This window comes from Pieris rapae, chromosome 24 (genome assembly GCF_905147795.1).
Source record: "Pieris rapae chromosome 24, ilPieRapa1.1, whole genome shotgun sequence".
Taxonomy (NCBI): domain Eukaryota; kingdom Metazoa; phylum Arthropoda; class Insecta; order Lepidoptera; family Pieridae; genus Pieris; species Pieris rapae.
Window position 1 is genome coordinate 3,351,977 of NC_059532.1, and position 24,720 is coordinate 3,376,696.

Sequence of the window (24,720 nt, forward strand, 5' to 3'; positions counted from 1 at the left end):
AGAAATATAGTTATCCTCATATTATTGCGTCATATCATCTTATATGCCAATAAATGCATATAGTGGAGTGAGGCATTGGTTAGTGTTGCCATGACAACCAATCCGCGTTACCATGGTAACGAAACGACGCCATTTTCTTAGCATATTAAACTTTTCATATAAAATATAGAAACGTTTCCAGAAATTCTATTCAGGACTTGATTCATTCATTCAAAGCCCTTAAAAAACTTTTTCTAGACTTTAGCAACTTCAAATATTTTACCTTTATACCTAAGTTATAAATTTCCCCGAAAGAATTTTAAATGTTCTCCGAGCCGGTGTTAAAAAATTGTCAAATGGTATTTAAAGTATTTATTTCAATTTAAATAATATTAATACAATTTTTTAAATCAAAAATATAGACAATATTTCACATATTAATTATCGGAATTATAGATGTTTAATATTCGTTTATTTAAAGCTTAGTAAACGTTACCATGGCAACGTCAATCCGCGAACATCTAGATCACATTTGGAACTGGCCACGACCATCAAGATTAATAACAAAGCGGGTTGTCATAGCAACAACCAGGATATCACCATGGCAACCGGCGTTACCATGGCAACCGATACATTCTAGCCCATTCGTGGTCTTCCCATGCCCCTAGCACCAGCTGTTGGCATGTCCCCGCTGCTCTTAACGTTCTTGATGGTTTCATCTATAGACAAAATCTGGAAAAAAAACAATTGTCTAAATAAAAACGAACCGTGGCAAAAACGTCTGTTATTTGTTTTTTTTTAAATCACCTCATGTCTACTATCAAGAACCTCACGGTGTGTAGGTATTGACCGATTATTTTAAATCATTGGTGATAATTAAATAAATGCCAGAAAATAGCAGTGTTTAAATGCCCAAGTCTCAAAACTATGAGGACGTGCGTTCGAACCCACAGTATTTTAATTTTTACCATGCCATGACCAACATCGACTTGTCAGGCTGAAGATAGAAGTAGAATACGCAACAAAAACTGAGAAAAGGGTAGAAATAGTGAAACCTATACAGTTATGAACTATTATTATTATATTCCGCCTATGACACGATTTCCGTCCGTCATATAACGCGAGATTACCCCTATACTGCGATTTCCATCCTACATTACGAGGTATTACTCCCTATAACGCGATTTCTGCCCCACCCCCCCCATATAACGCGGTATTTCTCCCGTATAACGCGATGACCGACTCCCATATGCGGTATATCCCCCTATGACACGATTTCCGTCCCCCAATAACGCGGTATTCCCCCCTATAACGCGGAAATTTCTCAACTTATATTTAAGTAGTGCCACATTTATAATTGATTTGTCATGTCCATATTAAGTTTTGCGTACCACTGCACCTGTTTCAATTGTGTTATTTCTACAAACAATTTTACGAGAATACTCCTACAACGCGGTATAGGGGGATTATATGATTGACTGTATATTAATATACATATGTTTATAAATATATATATTAATATAATTATAACCTTATAAATGTTTAATTTTCCCTACTTAAAATTAAATTAAATATTAGTTTAGTTATTAGTTAGTAGTTTTGTAGTGGTCTAAACTTATATCAATGATTAACCTGTGCTGCTGCCTCGCATGCGGCGGTGATAGCGTTGATCTTGATAACAGCCGGTTCCCAAACACAACCAACAAAATTGTCAGCAATATCTTCCTTCTGAATGTCCACGCCGTACCATACTTCACCTACAAATATAAAGCAAGTGTTTTAAAATAAAACTCTATAAAAAAAAATGTATACAATAATGGCAAACGAGCCTACGGAACGCCCAAAAAGGGTAGTCATCGCAGCCCATAGATACCCATTTTTTGTGGGTGCGTTGCCGGCCTTTTAACTTGGTACGTTCTTTTCTCAAAGAACCATAGTTCGAATTTATGTAAATTAATGGTTTTGTAGAACTTTTATACAACTCTAAATATTGTTTCTTTACATAATTCAGGTAATTCATTAAATATTCATTACTTTACTTGTCTTTACATATATTAAGTTTTTGGTTAATTAATAGATTTATATGTTTTCTTTAAAGGTTAGAAAAATCGATAACATTGCAGTTTCATTCATAGTACCTGGATGACCGAGCTTTGCTCGGTATTTTTATTTTTTTATAAATTGTGTTTTTGGAAATTATATATAAGTACGAATTACATACTAATAAAATGATGAAATATGAACAATATAGATTATATATGCTGGAATATCTTTAGTGTTGTTGTTAAAGTTAAAGCAATTTAAAAAAATAGTATTATTATTCGCCGACAGATGTCAGGAAGATTCATTTTTCAGTTTAAATTGGGACTACTCAAACACCACCTTTTTGTTATCTTCTATCATTTATTCCTAGCTAGATCGATTTATCGCCCCCGAAACCCCCCGTATACTAAATTTCATGAAAATCGTTGGAGCCGATCCCGAGATTCCAATTATATATATATACAAGAATACAAGAATTGCTCGTTTAAAGATATAAGATAAGTATATTATTGTCAAAAACCTGTAAACTGACGTTCCACTGTCACATAAGTAAACGTCAACTGCCATCTGTCAAAATCCACCTGTCAAATGGGTAATAAGCAAAAGATTCGTTACCTTGATGATGCTTCTGCCTGAGTTTATTCAGCAAATTGGTCGCGTCAAAGCCTGCGTTGTCGCACAATTGCCTAGGTATGGCTTCGAAGGCTCTCGCTACAGCGCCAATTAGGAGTTGTTCCTTGCCAGCAATGCTCTTTGAATAATCACGAAGATGTTTTGACAGCTCCATGTCAATGGCGCCGCCGCCTAGACATTTAAGATCACTATAGTTGGGAATATGAAAGACTTTTCTATGTGCGTATTTAAAGTCGGAATAACATTAGGAAATAATTAGTGGCCTGCATGTATGCGAAAGTAAATTCGTAAAATAATTAGTGTCGCTGAGACATATGTAAATACACACTTTATTCAATCACTCACTCACTAACACACACCCACACACTTACTCAGGCGTTTTGAAAAAATATAAATAAGGTTAAATAATGTAATTATTTTAAGGAATTTAGAATTTTGTTTCTGGAAGAGCTGGGAACCAGCACGGATATTTTTTACTTAAAAGGGACCTATTAAAATGAATAAACACTTTTTATTAAAGCCGTGACATGTACATATACATAGATTTATATGTAATAATAATTTCATATAAGACTAGTAATAAAGCGAGCTATAAAAATTCTTACCAGCAACAACAGCATCATTCTTGATGGTCCTTCGAACAATCATGATAGCATCATGAAGAGATCTCTCAGTCTCTTCCAAAAATTGTTCAGCACCACCACGGAGGATTAATGTACAAGTCTTAGCTGCAGGGCATCCTAACAAAACAAATATATATCTATGGTTACTCGACTACAATGAATGAAGATTACTACAACTCATTAATAATACAATTACTGGCTGACCTGGCAAACGTCGTTTTGCCATGTACATATATAATAATAAATAAGGGTTGATCGTAGAGGGTTGAAAATTTAGGGTTGTATGTATTTTTAATGCTGTTGATACAGTTGATAAAATATATATATATATTTAAGGGTGGACTACCCTTAACATTTAGGGGGATGAAAAACAGATGTTGTCCGATTCTCAGACCTACCTAATGAGCACAAAAAATTTCATGAGAATCTTAATACAGATTTATTCTATACAGCAAATGAAAGAGTTTTTGCCTATAGCCAATCAAATTCATATGTACTATTGCTAATAATATCAATGTGCTGACAACATAAATACCATTCAAGGATGTAATTAATAAAATTATTTAGCTATACTTTTACCAACAATCATAATTGTGATCTTTGTAACTATCGACTTATTTATTATATAGTTACTCGACTGAGTCTTACTGTTACTAGTTAAAGATAGGACTAATAATTAAACATGTGCTAATGAATATATGATACAGATTAGAAAATCTCACCGTCCGGTGCACCATTTTCATAACCTAAGAAAGAAGTTGTATCACTGAATGAACCTTGGGGTACACCTTTCCTTTATAATTTGTTATCAGAGCAAGATATGCCTGTTTCCATATATATTTGATAGATATTGTATCGTTTGATATAATATGAATAGGAAACGTTTAAGTTTTACGAATTTGGGGGAGGGAGGGGGAGGTTGTTTTGTAAAACTGGTACTCAATTTTCTTGAAGGACGACAATATATAACAGCATATAATGACCGGTAACGCACTCGTAACCCCTCTGACATTAACGCCCAAACCCAATAACCTATCTTAATCCATTTTTGACCATTGAGATAGACATCTCAATTCAAATATTGATAAAATTGTGCCAATAACCAATAGACGAATTGTAATAGCCATCTGTCGATACAAGTTATCCATGGTAGGACAGATCGGTGCATGTGGATAGACCTTTGTATGAAAATGACAGTTCAATTGTGTCAATATCCTATCTTAAGATTTTAACTTACAGTAGATTTTAAATGAATTAAAAAGCTATTTGATATGTTTTAAACACAGACATGTATATTTTAATATTATTTGTACGGTTTTGTTTACTTTATTTGGTTCATATTGGTTATCAAATATGAGTAACGAGCGAAGAGATTGCATTCTATCAGTCGCCAAAAATGGATTGTGTCCATACTGATGCAGATAGGAAATCGATCTTCACGACCTCAGTTTGTTTTCAATCTGAGATTGTGGATTAATTAATGGGTTCGGCTGTTAGTGTCCATGGACGGAAATATCTCTGAATGTATATGCAATTTAGTGCTAGCAAAAACAACATACCAGTGAATAAATTGTACCGCTCCCCGCCAATCTGTTTCTCTGTGAAGTGAGCACAATGTCCCAAGGCATCAGGCTTCAAATCCCTGGTGGAGGAGAGTACAGCACCGCCGCACGCCCGCTGCGTCCGTTTAATGTCTTCATCTGGGACGCGCCCAGCGCAAAACATATCACTAAAACCAAAGATATTTTCTATATATGTGCGATGAATTCTCTCTATTCGATTCTCGGTGTATAATAATAAACGCCTGCTTTGTTACAACAATAATTATGTATATTTCCAACACTCCTTATCCTTAAACAACCACATAGCTTACAATTTAACGTCCGTCTTGGTCAAGCGGATCGGTCCGACCCTCACTTATTTTAGATCGTATCAAGACTACCCGTCATTATGTTTGTAACTGTCGGTATCGAATCAATCGACGAACTTACATCGAGTAAAGCATATTAAACAAATACAATCATCAAATAATCTATACTGTAAATTATAAATATTAATTACATATCATCATAAATTCGTTACATCGTGAATCAAGTACAATCATCAAAATAAAGTAGCTTGTAAATTGAATATAAATATTATTTAAAAATAAACGTGATTTAAATAATAAATTTGTAAAATAATAACAAGTAATCTTAAATTCATTACATATGTGTCCTCAAAGCGATTCTAATCGATGATACAATTGGATGCTCCAAGCGGATTAGTGCCCGCAGACGTTCGTTCTAACGGTGAAAGATAACTTTACCAAAAGTCAAAGTCAAAATTTAATTATTCACATAGGTAACATATTGTACACTTATGAACGTCAAAAAAAGAAATATTAAATGATTCTAATTTTACATTTACTGCCAGTTCTCAAATTTCATAATCCTAGAACTAGATAAACATTTTACAATGATTGTTTACCAATGGCGAAGGTCGGGGCCCAGATTTCTGTATCTGTTTCATAAAATGTCAATCTAATAGGGAAATGTGTATATTCTGAATTTTGATTCAATGTCATTGTCAGTGTCAGAATCCTGACATTTCATATGTGTTGCTACAAAATTTCTCCACCGAAAAGGGGACATTTTAGGGGAAGAATTTTAGGGCAATAAAAATAAAATTATAATTTATAATTAAAAAAAAATTATAATTTTATATGTTTTACCTGCAAAAAGGTCAATCATAATATTTACTTACTCGAGTGACCTAATACAAAAATAACAAATATTTCAATATTACGAACAATACATCGAATTGACTTTAATTTCTTTATTTTATTCTTTAGCTGGTATCACCTGCTTACTAAATTCATGTTATCTTTACTTGTACGTTTTTTTACTGTTTGTGATAAAAAGGGACGTAATTATCACTCGCCGTTAAACTACTTTTGATGTGGAGCACCGCACTGAATAAAATTAATACATTCACTTACAAATAAAATGTATGTATAGACTCCAATGTTCAGAGACGTATTCAAATTTTAAAATGTGCCCCGCCAAAAAGATTTGTAATCTGTGACATGTCAAAAAATGATAGCTGTCAGAATGCCACGGAATGAAAAATCAGAGTACACTACTCGACAACTCCCATTAAAAAACACTAAAATATCATTTCAGGCAAAACCAGCCACTAAATAACTCATTGAACCGGTCACTTCTTGAAAATTAATCATCATAATAAAACATGTCAGAATTCTACTTAATTAAAAATCTGAGTTTGGATGATAAATACCCAGTGTATCACAATTACATATTAATAAAAATACTAACCGATCAGCAAAGTACTGTGTGGCGACATCGCCAATCGGCAGTTTGCTCAAGACGACATTAGCTCCACTCGCATGCAAAGCCGCGAGCTTCTCATATAGTATCTGCCACTCTGCGTCTACCACTTTCTGGTATTCCTTCACATTGTTTACGCGAACCTAAAAATGTTATTCAATATTAATGTATATACAGTCAAAATCTATTATATAACGACATCGAAAGGACTATACGTTTTCTAGGATTTTTTTCTTGTATATATGATTTAGTGGTACATAGACTTGCGGTCTAATTACGCGACTGCATCGCTGGGGATATCGGGTTCGAGTCCCGGTCGGAGAAAACCGGCATGCCTATGACACATAACTCGATGTGTCAAGCATAGGCTAACAATATCATCATCTAGGAGATCTGTTTTATGATCATTTGTCAAATAGGTGATCAGCCTCCTGTGCCTGACGCAAACTATAAGGTTTTCAGGTCTCAAACGAGTCGGTTTCCTCACGATGTTTTCCTTCACCGTTCAAGCGAATGCGCACATAGAAAGAAAGATCATTAATACACAGCCGGGAATCGAACCTGCGACCTCAGGAATGACTCGCACGCTGAAGCCACTAGACTAATAATGCACAGGCTCAAACTTGGAGATGATCTAGATATTTTAAACTAATTATCTTGTCTTGTCCCCTCATACAACATTGAATTCCTCACTGATAAATCAGAAATTGGATCCGTGTATTTATAATCATTGGGGACAAAAAACACAATTTTTTGCAAATATACTGTATATTTTAATTACCAGCTACAAGAGAAAGAAAGAAAAAGAGCGCGCACTGCTGTCTCTTGCTCATATCCCCCACTCAACTTCCGTTCGCCTCGCCCGATCACACTTTTCGTAACGCTTACGTCACGCGTTCACCAACTTACTCCAAGTCAAGAAGTTTCACTTCAAAAATATTAAATAAACCAAAATACCTCAGCATTATCCCTCTCAGCCTTCAGTTCCAGCTCGATGTTGAGTAAGGCAATCTTGCAGCTATCATAACTCTTCGGTTGCATCTCGAAGCCAGCGTAGGAGAACGCCTTTTTGAAAGCCACTCCAGCGACTAGGAACGAATCTTCTAGCGCTCCACCAGCTATCTTCTTGATACCTTAATGCAGGTGATTAAAAATTAATGTTAATTTTTTCGATTATGTATTCCTGTTGTTCCCACGGGAATACATGTTCCTATTTCACCATGCCTCCTAATATGTCTGATGACATGTGACTGATGCAAAAAATAGATGAAAATAATCCTTGACCCGGATTATATAGCATGTTAAAATTTCAGCTGTCGGTGCTGAAATTTTTGAAGCATACACAAACATAACATTTATCTATATATTATGTATTTCTTCCTAATTTGATTTTATTTAGCTTATATTTTTGGTACCAACCATTTCTCCACAATGAGAGACATGTTTGAGTTCAAGAGAAAATTTATAAAGATAATATTAAGTACCCTCCAAAAGGGACAGAAATTGTCATACATTTGTATTATTAAGGGCCTGTTTCACAATGTCCGGATAAGTTCCAAATAAGCTATTTATTACTTATTCGTAGGATAAATAATATTTTTGCATTTCACGACTGTCAGATAGCGCTATACGTCATGAAATGCGAAGTATCTTATTTGGAACTTTTATCTTTCGAATAATTTATGTGTGCATAGCTATTTGGTACTTAATCCATACATTGTGAAACAGGCCCTAAGAGTACTGCAGTGTTGCGGTTCTCACCAATCCACAATAATTCATAAGGAAAGTAGGTATATATATTTTTAAGGTTAAGTTAAGCGTTGAATGGACATTTAGAGCATTTTGTCACCTCATACAGATTAAAATCCTCACTGATAATTCAGAAATTGGATCCGTGTTTATAATCATCGGTGACTAACTCGTATACCACGTTTTAATTTGTCGTGTTTCTCTCGTCGTGGGTACGAAATAAGTTTAAGAAACTAAATATTATAACACTATCCGTTAAATATACTCTCGAAGCCTTGTTGTATATACAGATACTTTTCTGACAACTGTCATTTAACTGACAGTTACTTTTCTGACAACTGTCATTTAACTAACAGATAGGTATATTTTCTGACAACTGTCAAATAGATATTGCGTGTTAATTACTATTAAATGTTTTGTACGACAATACCTAGACTAAAAAATGTCATAAATATCTCGGACGTTATACTTAAAAACTTTCTCTACTACTTGTAATTAGACCTGCCATGTTCGATTTTAATTTGATAAAACGATTATCAAGACTTTACTATGAATTTTTGTGATTTTTTTAAAAATAATTACCAATCATATCCAAGGGAAGCAAAGGTGCATCCAACGACAGTACAGCATCAACAACCATCTTGGAGAAGTGGTCCTTTTGTTGGTGGATCAGTTTTGATGACATGGCTGTCACCGCACACTTTTGTAGTAAATCGCTGTAAAATAAAACAATACCATGAATATCCATGAAAAATCTCCATCATGCACCTGAAGGAATTTCTTTTTTAATCAAGTTAATAAATAATAAAATAATATCACCTCATAAACGTTTTCGTCCTCACTGATAAATCAGAAATTGGATCCGTGTTTTTAATCATTGGTGGCAAAGTGTAATACTAACTGTCGAAAATTAGTCATTCTTTTTTGGGAAAAGGGATAGTCTTCTTTAATAAAATCCCAGAGGCTCTTTTGTCTCTGCCTTTTAATAAATTTAAGAAATGTATTAAAGAAAAGCTATGTAAAATGGCTTACTATAAAGTTAGTGATTATCTAGTTGATAAAAGGGCCTGGGACTAGTGCTGGGCAGGCTACTTCTAATTAATTTCCTATATTTGTATTAATATTGTAGAATTGTTTGATTATTTGCTTTTTTAAAAGAGTACCGAGAGTTTTTTACGTCGCCCTTTTCTCTCTTCTTTGCTGATGAGTAGGGATGCCTAGAGGTTCGAATTTAATGACATGGAATAAGTGATACCATGATGATCTTATGTTCCAAAATAAACGTATTTTATTTTTAACTATGACTATATGTATTGCATATAATTCAACTTATGTATAAGTTACCATAGTCTTTCACATAACCAGAAGGCTCGCAAGTGCGTAGCCGGCCTTTTACCAATTAGCATGCTTTTATAATGACCCTAAGTCGATTTCAACTGGTATCTTTGTTAACTCACCGTTGTTCTTCAGCTGATTTGGTTTCAACTCGCACAGCTAATTCCTTAACTTTGTCCACAGCTAGCTTCGAAGCGGTGCGAACAGCTCGCACAATAATCCGCGGGTGAACGCCTATAAAAAGAAATGTTTTTCTTAAAAAATCAGTGGCCCTACCTCTTTTAGGTCTTGGCCTCAGATTTCTAAATTCATGATTATATTTAAATCTAACAGGCAAGTAGGTGATCCAGTCAGCCTCCAGTGCCTGACAGACGTCGTCGACTTTTTGGGTCTAAGACATGTCGGTTTCCTCACGATGTTTTCCTTCACCGTTCGAGCAAATGTTAAATGCGCACATAGATAGAAAGTCCATTGGTGCACAGCCGGGGATCGAACCTACGACCTCAGCTAGCAGATTCGCACGCTGAAGCCACTAGGCCAACACCATATACATATATGAAATAATCAGAAAGGATTAAAATGGAAATCTGTTTAAATGTACATATTAAATGCATCTGAATAAAGTCTATTCCATATTATTATTATTAAATACATGCATGAAACAGTTCTGGTGTCGGGTAAATTTTAAAAAGTTACTATCACTGAAGTAACTTCACAAATTTTTATATATAAAATCAGTATTTATTTATTCTAGTATTTAATATTTATCTCAAAATTAAAATTCCCACCAGCAATGTGAACACAGTTTTACTAACCTTCTTCCACAAATGGCTTCAGTCTCTTCAGCAGCTCTCCGGCTAAGATCACAACTGATGTTGTACCATCTCCAACCTGATGAAATATGGACCTTGATCATATTTTCAACATATTATATATGTTTACATAATAAAAATATATAACAAAAATCCCATTTTACTTCATTAACACTATCAATGACGAACATTTGTATATTGAAGTTATATTTCTTTAGGCGCGATGGAGAAAAATGATGAGAGTGAATTTTACGATTCGCGCGCACCGTGACACAAAATTAACAGAATGAAGTTAGGTCTAGGTGGCATGAAAATCGATAACTATGTTCAAGTTGTATATTCTAGTATTTTTATATTTAAAACACGTGTTTCGTAATAATTAAACAGTGCGAATAAATAAATATTATTTTGGTGTTTTTAAATCAATTCAATATACGACGATGATAGTATTTCCTAATCATTTATTTATTTAAATTAAATCTTTTTGATTAATTTTATTATTTTAATTATTTTTTCCCATACGCCACAGTTGTCCATGCAAATCTCTGTTAGTTCAATTCCCAATGCTACTTATAATTATTAAAAGGCCAATGCACTCGCGAGCCCTCTGGCATTGAGTGTCCATGGGCGGTAACACTTAACATCAGATGAGCCTCCTGCCCATTTAAAAAAAAAAAGAAAAAAAAGTTAAAGATGCACATACAACTAAATACAAGAAATAAATACCTCAGCATCTTGTGACTTGGCGATATCCACCAACGTTTTTGCAGCTGGGTGGATGATGTCCAAAAGCTGTAAAGTTAAAACAAACAAATCAAAATCAAAGTAATCGCTGATTTAGGTGATGCATGTCTATCACACCAGAGCAGTGTCGGCCTAGTGGCTTCAGTGTGCGACTCTCATAGCTGAGGTCGTAGATTTGATTGTTGGCTGTGCACCAATGGAATTTCTTTCTATGTGCACATTAAACACTTGCTCGAATGGTGAAGGATCGTGAGGAAACAGATTTAGAAATATGAGGCCAAGAACTAAAGTGGTTGTAGCACCACAATTTTTTTAATTGTCTATCACACTAAAAGCCTATGTTCATAATAGTAAAAAACTCTGTATGATATATTTGATGAGATTGACTTGAGATACCAATTAGAACATGGGTCTGCATTAACCATGACTATCAAACAATATCCGAAACAACCAATTTTAATCTATTTCACCTTAAGACACGGTTGATGATCCTAACATTACAATACCTCGTGTAAATCTAAAATAAATACAAAGGCTGTAGCAGGATGTAGTGAATCAGCCCCCAATGACAAACTTCTATTCAAATTCATGTTATAGCATCAACTCAATGTGCATATGCAGTTTATACGAATTTTCTGCTGTACTTCACTTTAATCTAGAGATACTGTTGTATATATGATTATCCGTCAAACAGACATATCTTAAAAAATAATTGAACTAAAGAGGTAAATCCAAAATGAGGTTGTAGGAGATGTTAAAGAGTATAACCAGTATTTGTTTTTTTGAGAATATTTAATTACAAGTATCAATAATTAATAAATAAATATTTGATCTCTTATTTTTTTAGTGTTTTTGGTGAGACACAATCACGGAAAGAATATATGTATGTTATAGTACTTTATATATGACTGAGCTGTCTTTTATTCCAAGTAGCTTTTGCATACGTCTCTTTTGCAAATGGGGGTATTTAGGAAATTATTTACCTTCATGATTGTAGCTCCATCGTTGGATATGACAGCTTTACCACTATGATCCACAATCAACTTGTCCATACCACGAGGTCCCAATGTAGTGCGCACCTAAGGATCAAACTTATTTTTACTGTTGCATTAATAATAGTTAACTAAAAGACAGTTCTTTCATTAACTTGTTTAGTTGTGTTAGAATTTAATCTAATTTGTCTATCTGTTGCTGTCATTGGTGAAAGATTACTTGTTTCAGATTCATATACAGAAAAAGTTCCAATTGGTACGCATTCCAATCTAAAGGAGATATGTTAGTATAGTCTAGTGTAAGTGTCTAGAACAAGCATATAAGAAGCAAAGAAAGCATTATAAGAATAATCTATAAATTTACACCTTATCTAAGATAACTTTAAAGTAAAGTATTTCCCATTTTTTTTAGTCTTTATATGCATAAATATTTTAAGACAACAAGTTTTTTTACATATCGTCATAAGCCAGAATATTTATTTAACAGTAATTTACTTACAGCATCCACAACTAGCTGACAAGCATTGATATTAGATACAAGTTGAGGTTTCCCTTGACTTTGGTCTGTCCCCTCCTTCAACACTAATATTTGAGGTTGCTGAAATTATAGTTCTTATAAATATTTGTAGTTATATGTTCCAGTGTTATAAAAGTACAAATTCCAGGACTTTATGAAATATATTTTTAATGTTTTAGTAAATACAAATAATAAAGGGAGTGCTTAATCCCTAGAAAGTAGTAAGAATCTTAAGTACCTACTTAACCAAACATGACAAAAGTTATTATAATTCCATAGGACCAATAAAAACTTCCTAACACAGACATTAACTCAAGCATGCAAAATGAAATATTATTTAATCATATAGGTAACAAAATGTATACTTAAGAACATCAAAATATATATGTAATTTTACATTTACTGCCAGTACTCATATCAAGGGCGCAGAACGGAAGAGAATTACAAGTACGAAGTATTATTACGACTTTAAGTTAAGTTAAATAGAAAAATAGCCTTCAAATAGAAATATTTTTTTAATGTGATAGTACGCTATCCCATTTATAAATACATAAACTATAAGAGTATTTATCACGTTTGCAATCATTTTTAATACAATTCACTAGCTTTCCGTTTCGGATTCTAACGAAATTTTCAAATTTATTTACCATCTTGATAGATATTCAAAATCCTTTTAGTAATTCAAAACAACACTCTATTTGACATAAGAGAAATCGCAAATGGCAATTAACATGTATATTTTTAGTTGCCAGGTTTTATCCATAAATATGATAAATGACAGTTGACGTTTTCTAATCCTTCCTTCCAGGAAATATACTAATATAAATAATAATATTATAGTGGTTATTATTTTACACTTCTCTGATCTCGTGACTCTAGTAGACTATAGAACAAGTGGCGGTGTACACTTGTTATCATTAAATATTTATTTACATACAATTCAAAACAAATAACATAATACATAAAAATATATCTAATAACTAACTTAAAATTTAATTATTAAAAAATATTATTAAAAGGAGCCCTTTTAGGCAAGTTTCCGAAGATACTGGCAGCGTTCCCCCGTTGAAATAGCTAGACTAATTCTTTGTGCGAGGTAGCTGCCAGCTCTTCTTTCTCCTGTGATCTCGACTAATCTTTTTGATTATTCCCTAAATAGCCTGGACGCGCTAGGACCCCACGGACCAAGGGTCTCGACACCGAATGGGACAAAATCATATTCAGAGCCTAGACCACTTGTTATTACTTGTTAGTATGCAGGGCTACTAACCTTACTCGTGTGAACTGTGAATACTGTATTCATATAAGAAATCAATTATTATTCATTTTATCTTAAATCTAAGTTCCTCGAAATATCTATAGAAATATAAACATTATTAATATAATTGTCTGATATACACACAATTAAATTGTGTGGATTATATCCACGCTTATTTTTCCTCTTATTATTTGATTTTTTTCTTTTGTTTCATTTTATTCAATAATTATTTTTTAATAGATAACGTCTAGTTATCCAAGGTTTCTATCTATGGTAACGGATAACGATCTCCGCTATCTGTCAAATGTCAACAATTGGTCAACAGATAACACCCAGATTAATAATAAAATACGAATAAAAAAAACGTATACAAAATCCGAATAACATTATTTACCTCGTTATTATTTTTCTGGTATTTATAACGTTGTTTGTGTTTATACGAAGTTGAAAAATGACTAAACTAATTGATATTAAAGCCATAATATCACATATCTTGTGCGGCGATGGATTAGATAAATGCCGTATTTGTATGGGTAGTACTCAAGAAGGTCAAGTTTTCTTAGGGGACACGGTCATGAAAGATGGAGGAAAATCAGTCACATTGGGAGAAATCCTCCTAAGCATAACGGGATTACAGGTATGTTCATAGTCTATTCTTCGATTTTGTGATAAACGAAACGTTCCGATTTTGACGCCTCAGATCAAAATGGCGGCAAATGACTAAAATAAAATTGTATGAAAATAACAATTGTAAAATGTTATCGTTTAATGTATTAAAATTTTAATAAAACTACAATCCAAAATATTGGAAGGATGAAAATAGCTTTTAGGCTAATTCACATACTTCAATTTTGATTTCATTTGCACTTGGTCTAAGTAAATCTAGTGTTAGGTTTAAGGATGTTATAAACAAATATGACTTTTCAAGTTATTTGATTATTATTATCTATTTATTAATAATATAGAAATAATATAATAATAGTAAATAATGTGCCTTGCTACTTAGAAACTAACCTGACTTCTGTATTATAAAAACACAAATTTCTTGATTGCTTAGAACGCCTCACATATAATATGTTGATTGAAGATGTAATTAGAAAGGGATTTATCTTCTGGAATATGCTCTGCATGTTTCCAAGCTACTCTGAATGCCTTTAAGTTCAGAATACCTGGGGGATTCTTTTAGAAATCCTAAGTAGTAAAAAAACTAAATCTCAACAATGCACTAATGAAAAAGCAACAATAAGGATGAATCTTCTATATGTTGGAAATCAACCTATAGATATTCAGATGGTAACAAACATTTTAAACGAGAGAGAGACAGGTCACCTGTGCGGGGATTATTTAAAGAGGATAAGCCAGCTTTTTGTAAAAAAAGGAAACATTCTCATCAAATAATGAATTTCATAGCCATATTGCTAGCTTAATGGCATAGTTGAAATTTATTAATTCCAGTCAAACTTTGTGTTCCTGTATTTTAATGTATATGGTCTACATGTGTTTACATACAAGCTGTGATAAACAATTTCACTATAAAATTGTTATTTTTTATTAGTAATTACATTCACAATAATTTTCTTTAGTTTAAGACAAAAGATAGGTTATTAAAATTTTACAGAAAATAAATACTTTTGTCTGTCTGGGTCTTAGATTTCTGCATCTGTTTCATGATCATTTATCTTAAAGGCAAATAGGTGAAAAGCTTCGTCACGATGTTTTCCTTTACCGCACATAGAAAGAATGTCCATTGGTAAACAGACCGCGAAGAGTTTTGTCTTATACAAGACCAAACAGCGAAAGCCTCCTCGGAACAGTGAGAAAGAGTGAAATTCTGAGCTAATGGAACTAGCTAGGATGGCTTTGATGAGACCTTACGTGCTTGTAAACTTAAAGTGCGGAAACGGAGTCCACACAAATAATATTATAAATACATACTAGAAATAATAATTTAATTATACTAAAACCTTTAATTCGATTCAAGATTTGACAATTTCAGTGTTGCAACGTTATGAAATTTGAAAAGTAATAAATAATGACGTTGCGAAATTATTCGATACGGAAATGGAATAATTCTGGATCGATTCCTCTGGTTTATAGTAGTATATCTAAACAAATACTCCTTTAATAGAAACTAAGTATATCAGGAAATTAAATATTTCTGAACGGATATTAAGTTATGACGATTAATTTTATTAAGTTCATTACTTTTTTCAGTAACAGTGAAAGCTATTCGTGGATGTTTTTAAATAAATTTGTAAACGCCTTAAGTACGTTGAGTAAATTTCCTTAATTCTTAATTCGTAATGTAATGTATCTGTAAATATTTCAGATGCATCCCAACGAAGATGTATGCCCAAATGGTGTCTGTGCAGCCTGCACGAATCTAGCAATATCTGCTTTCCAATTTCGTATATTGGTGAAATACTCCCAAAATGCATGGAGTAATTGCTTCAATTCTATCAATTTTATTGATGAAGAACACTGCCCGCAGTCAACATATCTCATATTTAACGACAATCTCACCTTGCAAAGTATCAAACACTTCGATGGTGACATGAAGAGTTTCGTCAAACATTTCATAAATAAACCAAAAATATTCCACGAGAAACCAGAGAAGAAAGAGAGGATATCCAGAAACGGCCCGAATTGTGCATGCAGCGATTGTGGAAAAGAGTTTCACAGTCCGTATTATTTAAATTTACATTTGAAAAACAGCAGTCTCAAAGAAGCGTGTTGGCTCTGTGCACGGATGTTTGGCAGGGGCAGAGAGATGAAGTCCCATTTGCAGAACGTGCATAAGATAGAAATGATTGTGTGTAATGATTGTCCTTTACTTTTCAAAAATGAGACAGACGCCGAGGCACACATTAAGAAATGCCACTCTGGGAATGCGTATACATGTATTGATTGTGGGAGTACGTTCAGCAAACGCGCCTCCCTGGGCTATCATAGCCAGATGCATGCTGTACGGACATGCAGATTATGCGACGCACAGTTCGCCAATAGAGGCTGTTATAGATACCACAGATCCAAATGTGAACCGAACGCCAAACCTAACCTAAAAACTCTCCCACGGAACAAACGCTCCAATGTTCGCGACCCCGCGAGGTTTATTTGCGATTACTGTAAGAAAGTCTACCCAACACGTCCCCAACTGCAAAATCACATAATTTGGATTCACATGGACAAGAGGCCGCATCAGTGCCAGTGGTGTGGTAAAAGGTTTTATACCTCCGCTCGTCTCTCCGAACACAGCGTCGTTCACACGCGGGAAAGGAAATTCGCCTGTGACATTTGCGGCATGAAACTTGTATCCAAGATGGCCGTCGTTTACCATAGACGACGGCACACGGGCGAGAAGCCGTACGAGTGTGAGGATTGCGGGGAGCGCTTTATATCTTCGTCGAGAAGATCAGATCACGTCAAACGGAAGCATGGGAAGGGATTGAAGCTGGAGTGTGGGTTTTGCAAGACTGCGTTCGTAAGGAATCATGAACTACAGAAGCATATTAAGAAAATGCACTGGATGGACGAGAGTGATGTGAAAAATGATGCGCTGAAATTGCAGTCTTAGTTTATATATTCATTTCTTCAGGTATTAATCCGAACACTTCATGGCAAATGCGATAGAAGATGCATAGTGACCCCACATCTCTACGCAACAGGATCAAGCTGCTAATTAAATTTCTGAATGTTTGTATAAGTATAATAAAGTAAATGTAAAGCCGAAAAGAAGAAGCCAAACAGAATCCAAAAAAGAAATATACTTCTTTTGGCGGGTTAGGAAAAATAGTAAGAGTAATGGTCAACATTTTAGTTTTTTTTTTTATATTTTTGGTGTCTTTTCTACCAAAAGATTAAAGTGAAAGATAAAAATTTTGAAAAGATATTTATCTTGTTACTCCAAAGAAGTATAAAACCCGTGTACATAAGTTTACACCTTTTTTTAATAAAACTAATATATTTCTAAGCCAATTATATTTAAAAATCTATTAAATTATCTAATGCAATTAGTGTATTTTATGAATATGGCAATAATTTGAATGACGCAACCAATTATGGACAGTAGAATTTTGTTTTTAATTATTATTTTAATTCGGTTTTTAATGGACATCTCTGAATGTGGTTAGTGTATCAATTTAACACTAGGAGGTGATGTGGACACTGTGTTTTCAGACCTATTTTTAATAAAAACTAAATTTGAAGCCTTGGTTTGGAGCTTAATCTCGCCAAATTCGAACTTTTTATAAATAACTGCGACTTAATTTTAAATACAGTAATTCACATAAATGTTTACCAAATATCTGTTCATATTTTTTATTTCGTTTCGACTTTCGGCATGTCATGAATACAAAATAAAATGTTTTCTGAAATACTCGAAATTTTTACTTAATAGTATTGTTAGAACAATGTAAGATCGATGAAGGAAATATTAGTTACTGAGTACCTTTTTCTTACTATACTTTATCAATTCGAGCGAAAAAGTAGACCGGTTGGATCTAGACTAGCAAAAATCGTCTACAAACTAGGCAATCTGTTATTGCTACACACAAGGACAATATTATAGGAGTGATTATGGTGTCACTATCGCAGTAGTTAAATCAGAGACTTAATTGAATCTCTAGACAGTTAATTAAAAATCGATATCGATCGAGCCCCACAAATTCACGATCCAAGCAAAACGAGGCTCGTATTTATCAAGGTTTAAAATAAAATACAAAATATATTTCAAATTTAATTCTTAAAACTATAATCACAACATAATACCCAAACTATGAAATCACAAATATCAACAATAAAATAATAGCAAATTAGTCTAGCATAGCCTACATTGTGCGTGGTAAAGCTATGTTGTTAAATTTTACCAAGCGTGTTCTGTCTCGTTCATATAACATCAGAGTGATAGGGACAAAGCGGTGTGTTTTTTGTGGTACAAATTCTTTGAATCATGGCGTAAATTTTTTTATAAGAATTAAAAATAAATATCATCTGGGTTCAATGTGATAAATAATACTTTGAATTCAATTCTTATTTATAAAAAAATATAAGTACTAATATCTCTTTTTATTACAATAATTTGACAAATTGAGACAAAACACTAATAAAAAACTTTGTTTTAATGTAATTATTTTAAACCTTCAGAAATTTTAGACGTACTAAGTTTAGGGGACACGGGTAATGGACTATTACAATTACACTAATATATTTTTAATTGTGCCATGATTGACTGAATCAAAAAGCTGCAAATAATTATCAGAATACTTTTATTAAATCACACAATCTTCTTTTTTTTAATAATTCAATACTATGTCAAAATCATGGCAGAGGTTAACTATAGACATGGCCATGTCAACAGCTTGGTGACATTTGACAGTTGACAAATGTTTGACTTTTTTAACGTAAAACGATTATCTATTTTCTATTGTCAATTGTCAAATTAAACAATGATCATGTTGATGATGCTACGAAATGATCATGTTAGCATCAATTATGTTGTTATCACAAATATTTTCCAAATTATCGAGTTCAACCTGTGCTTGTGTGCCCTAGACATACCTTGTTCTTGCAATATGTATGTATGGCTGATCGTAGCAAAAATTTTTCTGTGAAACTATTAGTCGATTAATGCCATTCAAATTATGAAACTTAAAACCTATTTTAAATACAAACAACACACATTTTTCTTAACCGTAGCATAAGACTACTACCCAAACTAAATTAAACATTAAGACTAACATTTAACAATACTTTGGCATTATATGCATTTAAAAACTACAAAAAAAATTGCTATCAATTAAGTTGCCTCACATATAAATTAGAAAAAAAAAAACATATTTTGTATTTATATTTTGTATATAGCCTTAACTGGTTGATTCACGCCACTACCTAGAACTAATTAGCTGAACAATAAAAATATATAATAAATTATTGGAAAAATTATTATTAATCATAATACATTTATTTAAAGTAATAAAATATTATTGTCAATATTCAAATTGGCGCGAACGGACGAAACTTAAATAATTGTCAATAATATTTATTTACTGGCAACAATTTGGAAATGTCAACTGTCGGCTAAGTTGATCACGAACTTGAATACCAACACGCAGCATTATATCGTGAGCGGTGACACCCGGACTTAACACATTTGAGAAATGAAAAGTATTTTAAATTGACACTGAAATTAGATGACGTCAAAAAGTTTCTTGTTGAGAAGTGGTAATTTTTCAAGAAATAAATTCTGTGACATTTGACATTCAAACATGGGCTGATAACGCTTTTCTTTATCGGACTTAGTTGGACCGCAGACAAACAAATACTTTTTTTTTAAATTTATTTTTTAATTTTATGAACTGGTTACATAGACCTTAAAGTCATAACTTATTTAGAAAATGTTAGACAAACAAATACTGTACAAATGTGCCACAGTAAATTTATTGGGAAGATTTTTATGTACGAATATTTGATTTTAGTGAATAAATACTATTGAATACCTAATTTTTTCTTTTTCTCTTTTTCATTCTACTCTAGATTGTAAAACCTTTAGATTTTTACTCTTTTTTTTCCCTTTTATTATTTTCCTTGTTTGGGCCTAAAGTTCGATTTTCGTCAGTCAATGAATATTAATGCAATTTTTAAAACTCCATTTACAGGTGCAGATTCAAAACTGTCTAGAATGTACGTAGTATAACGATAGTTTTAAAATATTGGTTTGTTATCATTCTTACGTATAACTAAAATAATGAGATCAGTTCTTTAAATTCTAATTTGAATACGAGAAAAAAATACGCCTATTCAAGTCTTAAATCTATTAATTTTATTCCCAATTTCAGATATTTTGATTCAATAAAGTTTTGCATTTAAAGATCCGCAAAAATCTGAATCAGTTCACATAGGTGTATTATTATCATTACAATCATATTTTAGATCGTTAAATTGTTTTACATTTGCTATTACGTTACTAAAATCTTCACAATCCTCATAGTCAGTCTCTCTTACCTAATATTTAACATCTAAATTGTTTCTAGTACATTCTTTATTATCAAAAAGCGTTTCATCTTCAAAGCATTTTAGTCTTCTTTTATTTCTTTTAAAACATAAAATTATTCACTGGTTCCGTATTTGAATAACTTCGTTTCAAACTGGTGTCATTTTGGAAATCTTGCAAGCGTTTGACAACGTTAGTTGTTATAATTTTATAAATACCTACTTAACATGACTTCAAATTTGTTATTAATATGATTCACAATTTCCAGATCAAATTCTTTACTTTTAAAATTAAAAGTATCGTTTGTTACTTTAAGATTTGATTCTAAGCCCGCATTTTCTTTATCATTAATTTCATTAAAGTTATCTTCATCTACGTTGCGTATGCGCTTTGGAATGTTACGTATAATCTCTTTAAATGATAATGTATCATTATACGCGTGAATATTTGAAGTGTTTAGCCCGGGTTTGATTACCTGCGTGTTGATACATGGTTCGTGACCCGCCTAGGCGAACAGTACTTGAGGGCTTGCCTCCTGTATTTCACATAAGAATTGATCCTGTTCTATTGGTTTCTTCACCCACGTACCCAGTTGAGCTTTCTCAAACGCGGTCACAAGACACTGTTTCGCCATCTGCAAGAAATTTACAAGTATCTTTAAATTTATTATATAGGGTTCGGATTAAAAAAAAATAGTAATATTCTTTTCAGTTCCACAGTAAGCAAAAACTTTTACTGTAAAACTGGATCCTAACTTAAAACTAAATTAATATTAAAAGCCACACTTTTAATGTGTTTTTTTAATAAAACGAGCAAACGAGCCTGCGGGACGCACAAAAAGGCAGTCATCGCAGCCCATAGACAATTTTTAGTGGGTGCGTTGCCGGCCTTTAAGGGAGGAATTCGAATTTTGAATTGTTGGAGGTCTTATCTCCTCAGTCCTCCATCCTCCGAAACGGCTTTCCCAATTCTCATGAAATTTTGTGTGCATTCTGAGAATCGGACAACATCTATTTTTCATCCCCCTAAATTTATTTTTTCATTTTTAGATTGACACATTTTTGATGATACAGCATTAGTCAACCCTTTACGATCAAACCCTACTTTATATTCTTCTTCTTAAATGATAGGCATACATGGCAAAACGACATTTTCCAGGTCAGCTAGTGCTATATAAAAAATCGCTAACAGAATCTCTTGAAATCGATAAAATGCTACCTGATAGCTAGTCGACAGCTGCTTTGCTTCAGCATAGAGTAACTTCTCCGGATCCTGAACCAATGGTCTCCCAGCTACGTTTCCCTGTTAACATTGCATACACATACGTAGCCATGTCTATTATGACGCCATTAAAATAAAGCACTAAATATTTGTAATGATTGAGGCATTTAATACAGATTGAGCATTCTAATAAACGACCTAGATATGGTCTGATTTCTAATCGATATTCCTTTAATTTTTATAAAATATTATTTTTTAAAGAAAAACACTTTTTTAACGGATTGGAGTTATGTATTATTGTATATAAGTTATATATAAACATAATTTTAAAATTTAAACCGACGTTTCGCGTGCTTTACAGCGTGCGTGGTCACGGTGACTGAAGACAAAAGGTGTTGAATGTCAAAAAGTATCACAGCTGTAGAAACATACTTACATACAAATCATTCCACTTTATAATATTATAGATATAAATTAGTATAAACAAAGGTGTAGGAAGTTAATATTGAATCAAAAATATATTTTTCCTCCAACTTTTTTCCACTTGGAGTAGATTCTTGGGCAGTGGGGTGCAAGTGTACAGGCGCTGATTAAAAATTTAAGTTGGCGTCTGGTAGATAGTATCGGTGACCCCAGATCTGGTATTTACCTCGAACAACGATTAAGTATGGCAATACAGTGAGGAAATGCTGCCAGCGTTTTTTTTATTGATAAAAAAGCTTGCCAACAAAAATCACTAAAACAATTTTAAGGGCCTGTTTCACAATATATGGATAAAGTACCAAATAGCTATGCAACACATAAATTATTCGAAAGATAAATGTTCCGAATAAGATACTTGGCATTTCATGACGTATAGCGCTATCTGACAGTCGTGAAACGCAAAAATACTGTTTATCCTACAAATAAGTAACAAATAGCTTATTTGGAACTTATTCGCACATTGTGAAACAGGCCCTAAATGTGACAAAGTGTTTGTCACATTTAAAATTGTATTATAGGCAAACATGACATACACGAAGTGATCCAACATTAAACAAAACAACCATTTGACAAAACTTAAAATTAAACTAGTAAACTAGGAAACTAAACAAAAATTAAACACAAATCGATTTCAAAGATACACTGACATATATTTAAAATCTATTTTAGTTGTCTATTTATCCGTTTCAATTATTATTAGCATGTTGCAAAAGAATATTGAAAACAGTATTTAATATTTATGGATATAGGTTTTAAGTTATTAGTGCTTTATATATAAAAAACGATTTCGATTCGATATCGGACCAAATTCCTGTCAATCCAAATCATTTCACTTTGTCTGTGGTCTGGAATGCGTATGTGGAAACATGTTGGATTTGGAGACAGTTAAAATATCATTTACACAAACTTATGTATGATTAGAAATATTCCAATGTTCATTCACTCTCAAATTAAGGGTTGGAGAAAAACTAGCAATCAACGCTTAAATAACTACATATTGTTTAAGAAGAGCTTTCAAGAACATCTAGTTAGTTATAAGATTTAGGCATATAAATATATGTTTTTAATGTTTTTTATGTAGGATAATTGGTGTGGGTATTATTTTGGAATTCTATCGAATTAGTAGTAACTGTTAAGGTAGAATAATGTAGTGGAAATAAATAAATGTTTTTCTATATAACGAGGCGTACGTAGGCGAGTGCCTTTTATGAATTGGTATGCATTTTGAAAGACCCTAAGTAGAATTAGTATTAGTGTCGTGGCCTAAACACAGACAATCATAAACAAATAACAAATAATTATCTTGGACATACATGATCAGCGAGGAACTGAATCCAACCGAACAGTAAAGTAAATAATGTAATCAAATTGCGTTAATAGAGTTAATGGAAAGAGAATTGTCATGGGATGTGAGGTCGCTGCACTTGAAAACCTTGCTACGTCATTATAGTTCGACAGTCGATAACGTGTGAGGTACCCTACAACGAAAATAAGCTGCCTACCCACATTTTGCAAACATTAACATACCTGTGGTAGAGACGAAAGTTGCTTTGTAAGATATATCCACCTCGCGAACATTGCTTGCTTACACAAAAGTGAGGGTAGTTCATTATCCAGTTTCCCTGTTACCGCGTTCACCACTTCTGGTGTCTGAAAAATCAAAAACTGGTAATTAATATCCAATTTTTTTTCATAGGCGGCTAAGGAGCGGGACGCCCAAGTTGTAGACTGCAACCCATGAATACCCATTTTAGTGCGTTGCAGCCCTTAAAAGAGCATAGTTCCAGGAGTGACTCGGGGAGGAAGGCCTTAGGCCCAAGGTAATGGCGTGGAAGGATTACCGACTTAGGGTTGTGGAAGAAGGGAACCAGCATATCTCAAATCCAAATACGACTTCTTCGAATACGATTCCAAGCGATAAACACCGAAGAGACAAAGTTCGATTGAGTGAAGACGAGTGATAAAGTACTGTATTTGAAGTGATTAGTGACACTGTTTTATTGTGTGTGTGATT

The 24,720-nt window shown here is 33.1% G+C and overlaps 3 protein-coding genes across 6 annotated transcripts in view; 1 reads left to right on the top strand and 2 right to left on the bottom strand.

Annotated features, from left to right (window-relative positions):
• Positions 1 to 336: 336 nt before the first annotated feature.
• On the bottom strand, positions 337 to 13,507 carry LOC110995020 (T-complex protein 1 subunit eta). The gene is made up of 14 exons (XM_022261977.2): positions 13,404 to 13,507; positions 12,739 to 12,837; positions 12,231 to 12,326; positions 11,230 to 11,295; positions 10,507 to 10,582; positions 9,814 to 9,925; positions 8,939 to 9,072; positions 7,565 to 7,740; positions 6,596 to 6,750; positions 4,838 to 5,007; positions 3,261 to 3,395; positions 2,638 to 2,826; positions 1,612 to 1,736; positions 337 to 711 (listed from the first exon to the last, which is right to left on the bottom strand). Exons 1-14 carry the CDS (start codon positions 13,404 to 13,406, stop codon positions 616 to 618), a joined length of 1,632 nt encoding a protein of 543 aa, XP_022117669.1. The 5' UTR covers positions 13,407 to 13,507; the 3' UTR covers positions 337 to 615.
• Positions 13,508 to 14,280: 773 nt separating this feature from the next.
• On the top strand, positions 14,281 to 18,222 carry LOC110995030 (zinc finger protein 675). The gene is made up of 2 exons (XM_022261989.2): positions 14,281 to 14,651; positions 16,344 to 18,222. Exons 1-2 carry the CDS (start codon positions 14,466 to 14,468, stop codon positions 17,586 to 17,588), a joined length of 1,431 nt encoding a protein of 476 aa, XP_022117681.2. The 5' UTR covers positions 14,281 to 14,465; the 3' UTR covers positions 17,589 to 18,222.
• A 509-nt stretch (positions 18,223 to 18,731) lies between these two features.
• Positions 18,732 to 24,720, bottom strand: part of LOC110995013 (double-stranded RNA-specific editase Adar) — a 37,263-nt gene continuing 31,274 nt past the window's right edge. For all 4 annotated transcript variants that reach the window (XM_045633688.1, XM_045633687.1, XM_045633689.1 and 1 more), the window contains 3 exons: positions 24,234 to 24,356; positions 22,221 to 22,304; positions 18,732 to 21,636 (listed from right to left, as the gene is read on the bottom strand). In XM_045633688.1, the coding sequence (XP_045489644.1) occupies positions 21,508 to 21,636; positions 22,221 to 22,304; positions 24,234 to 24,356 (336 nt within the window). In that variant the 3' untranslated portion in view covers positions 18,732 to 21,507. The remainder of the gene's footprint in view (positions 21,637 to 22,220; positions 22,305 to 24,233; positions 24,357 to 24,720) is intronic.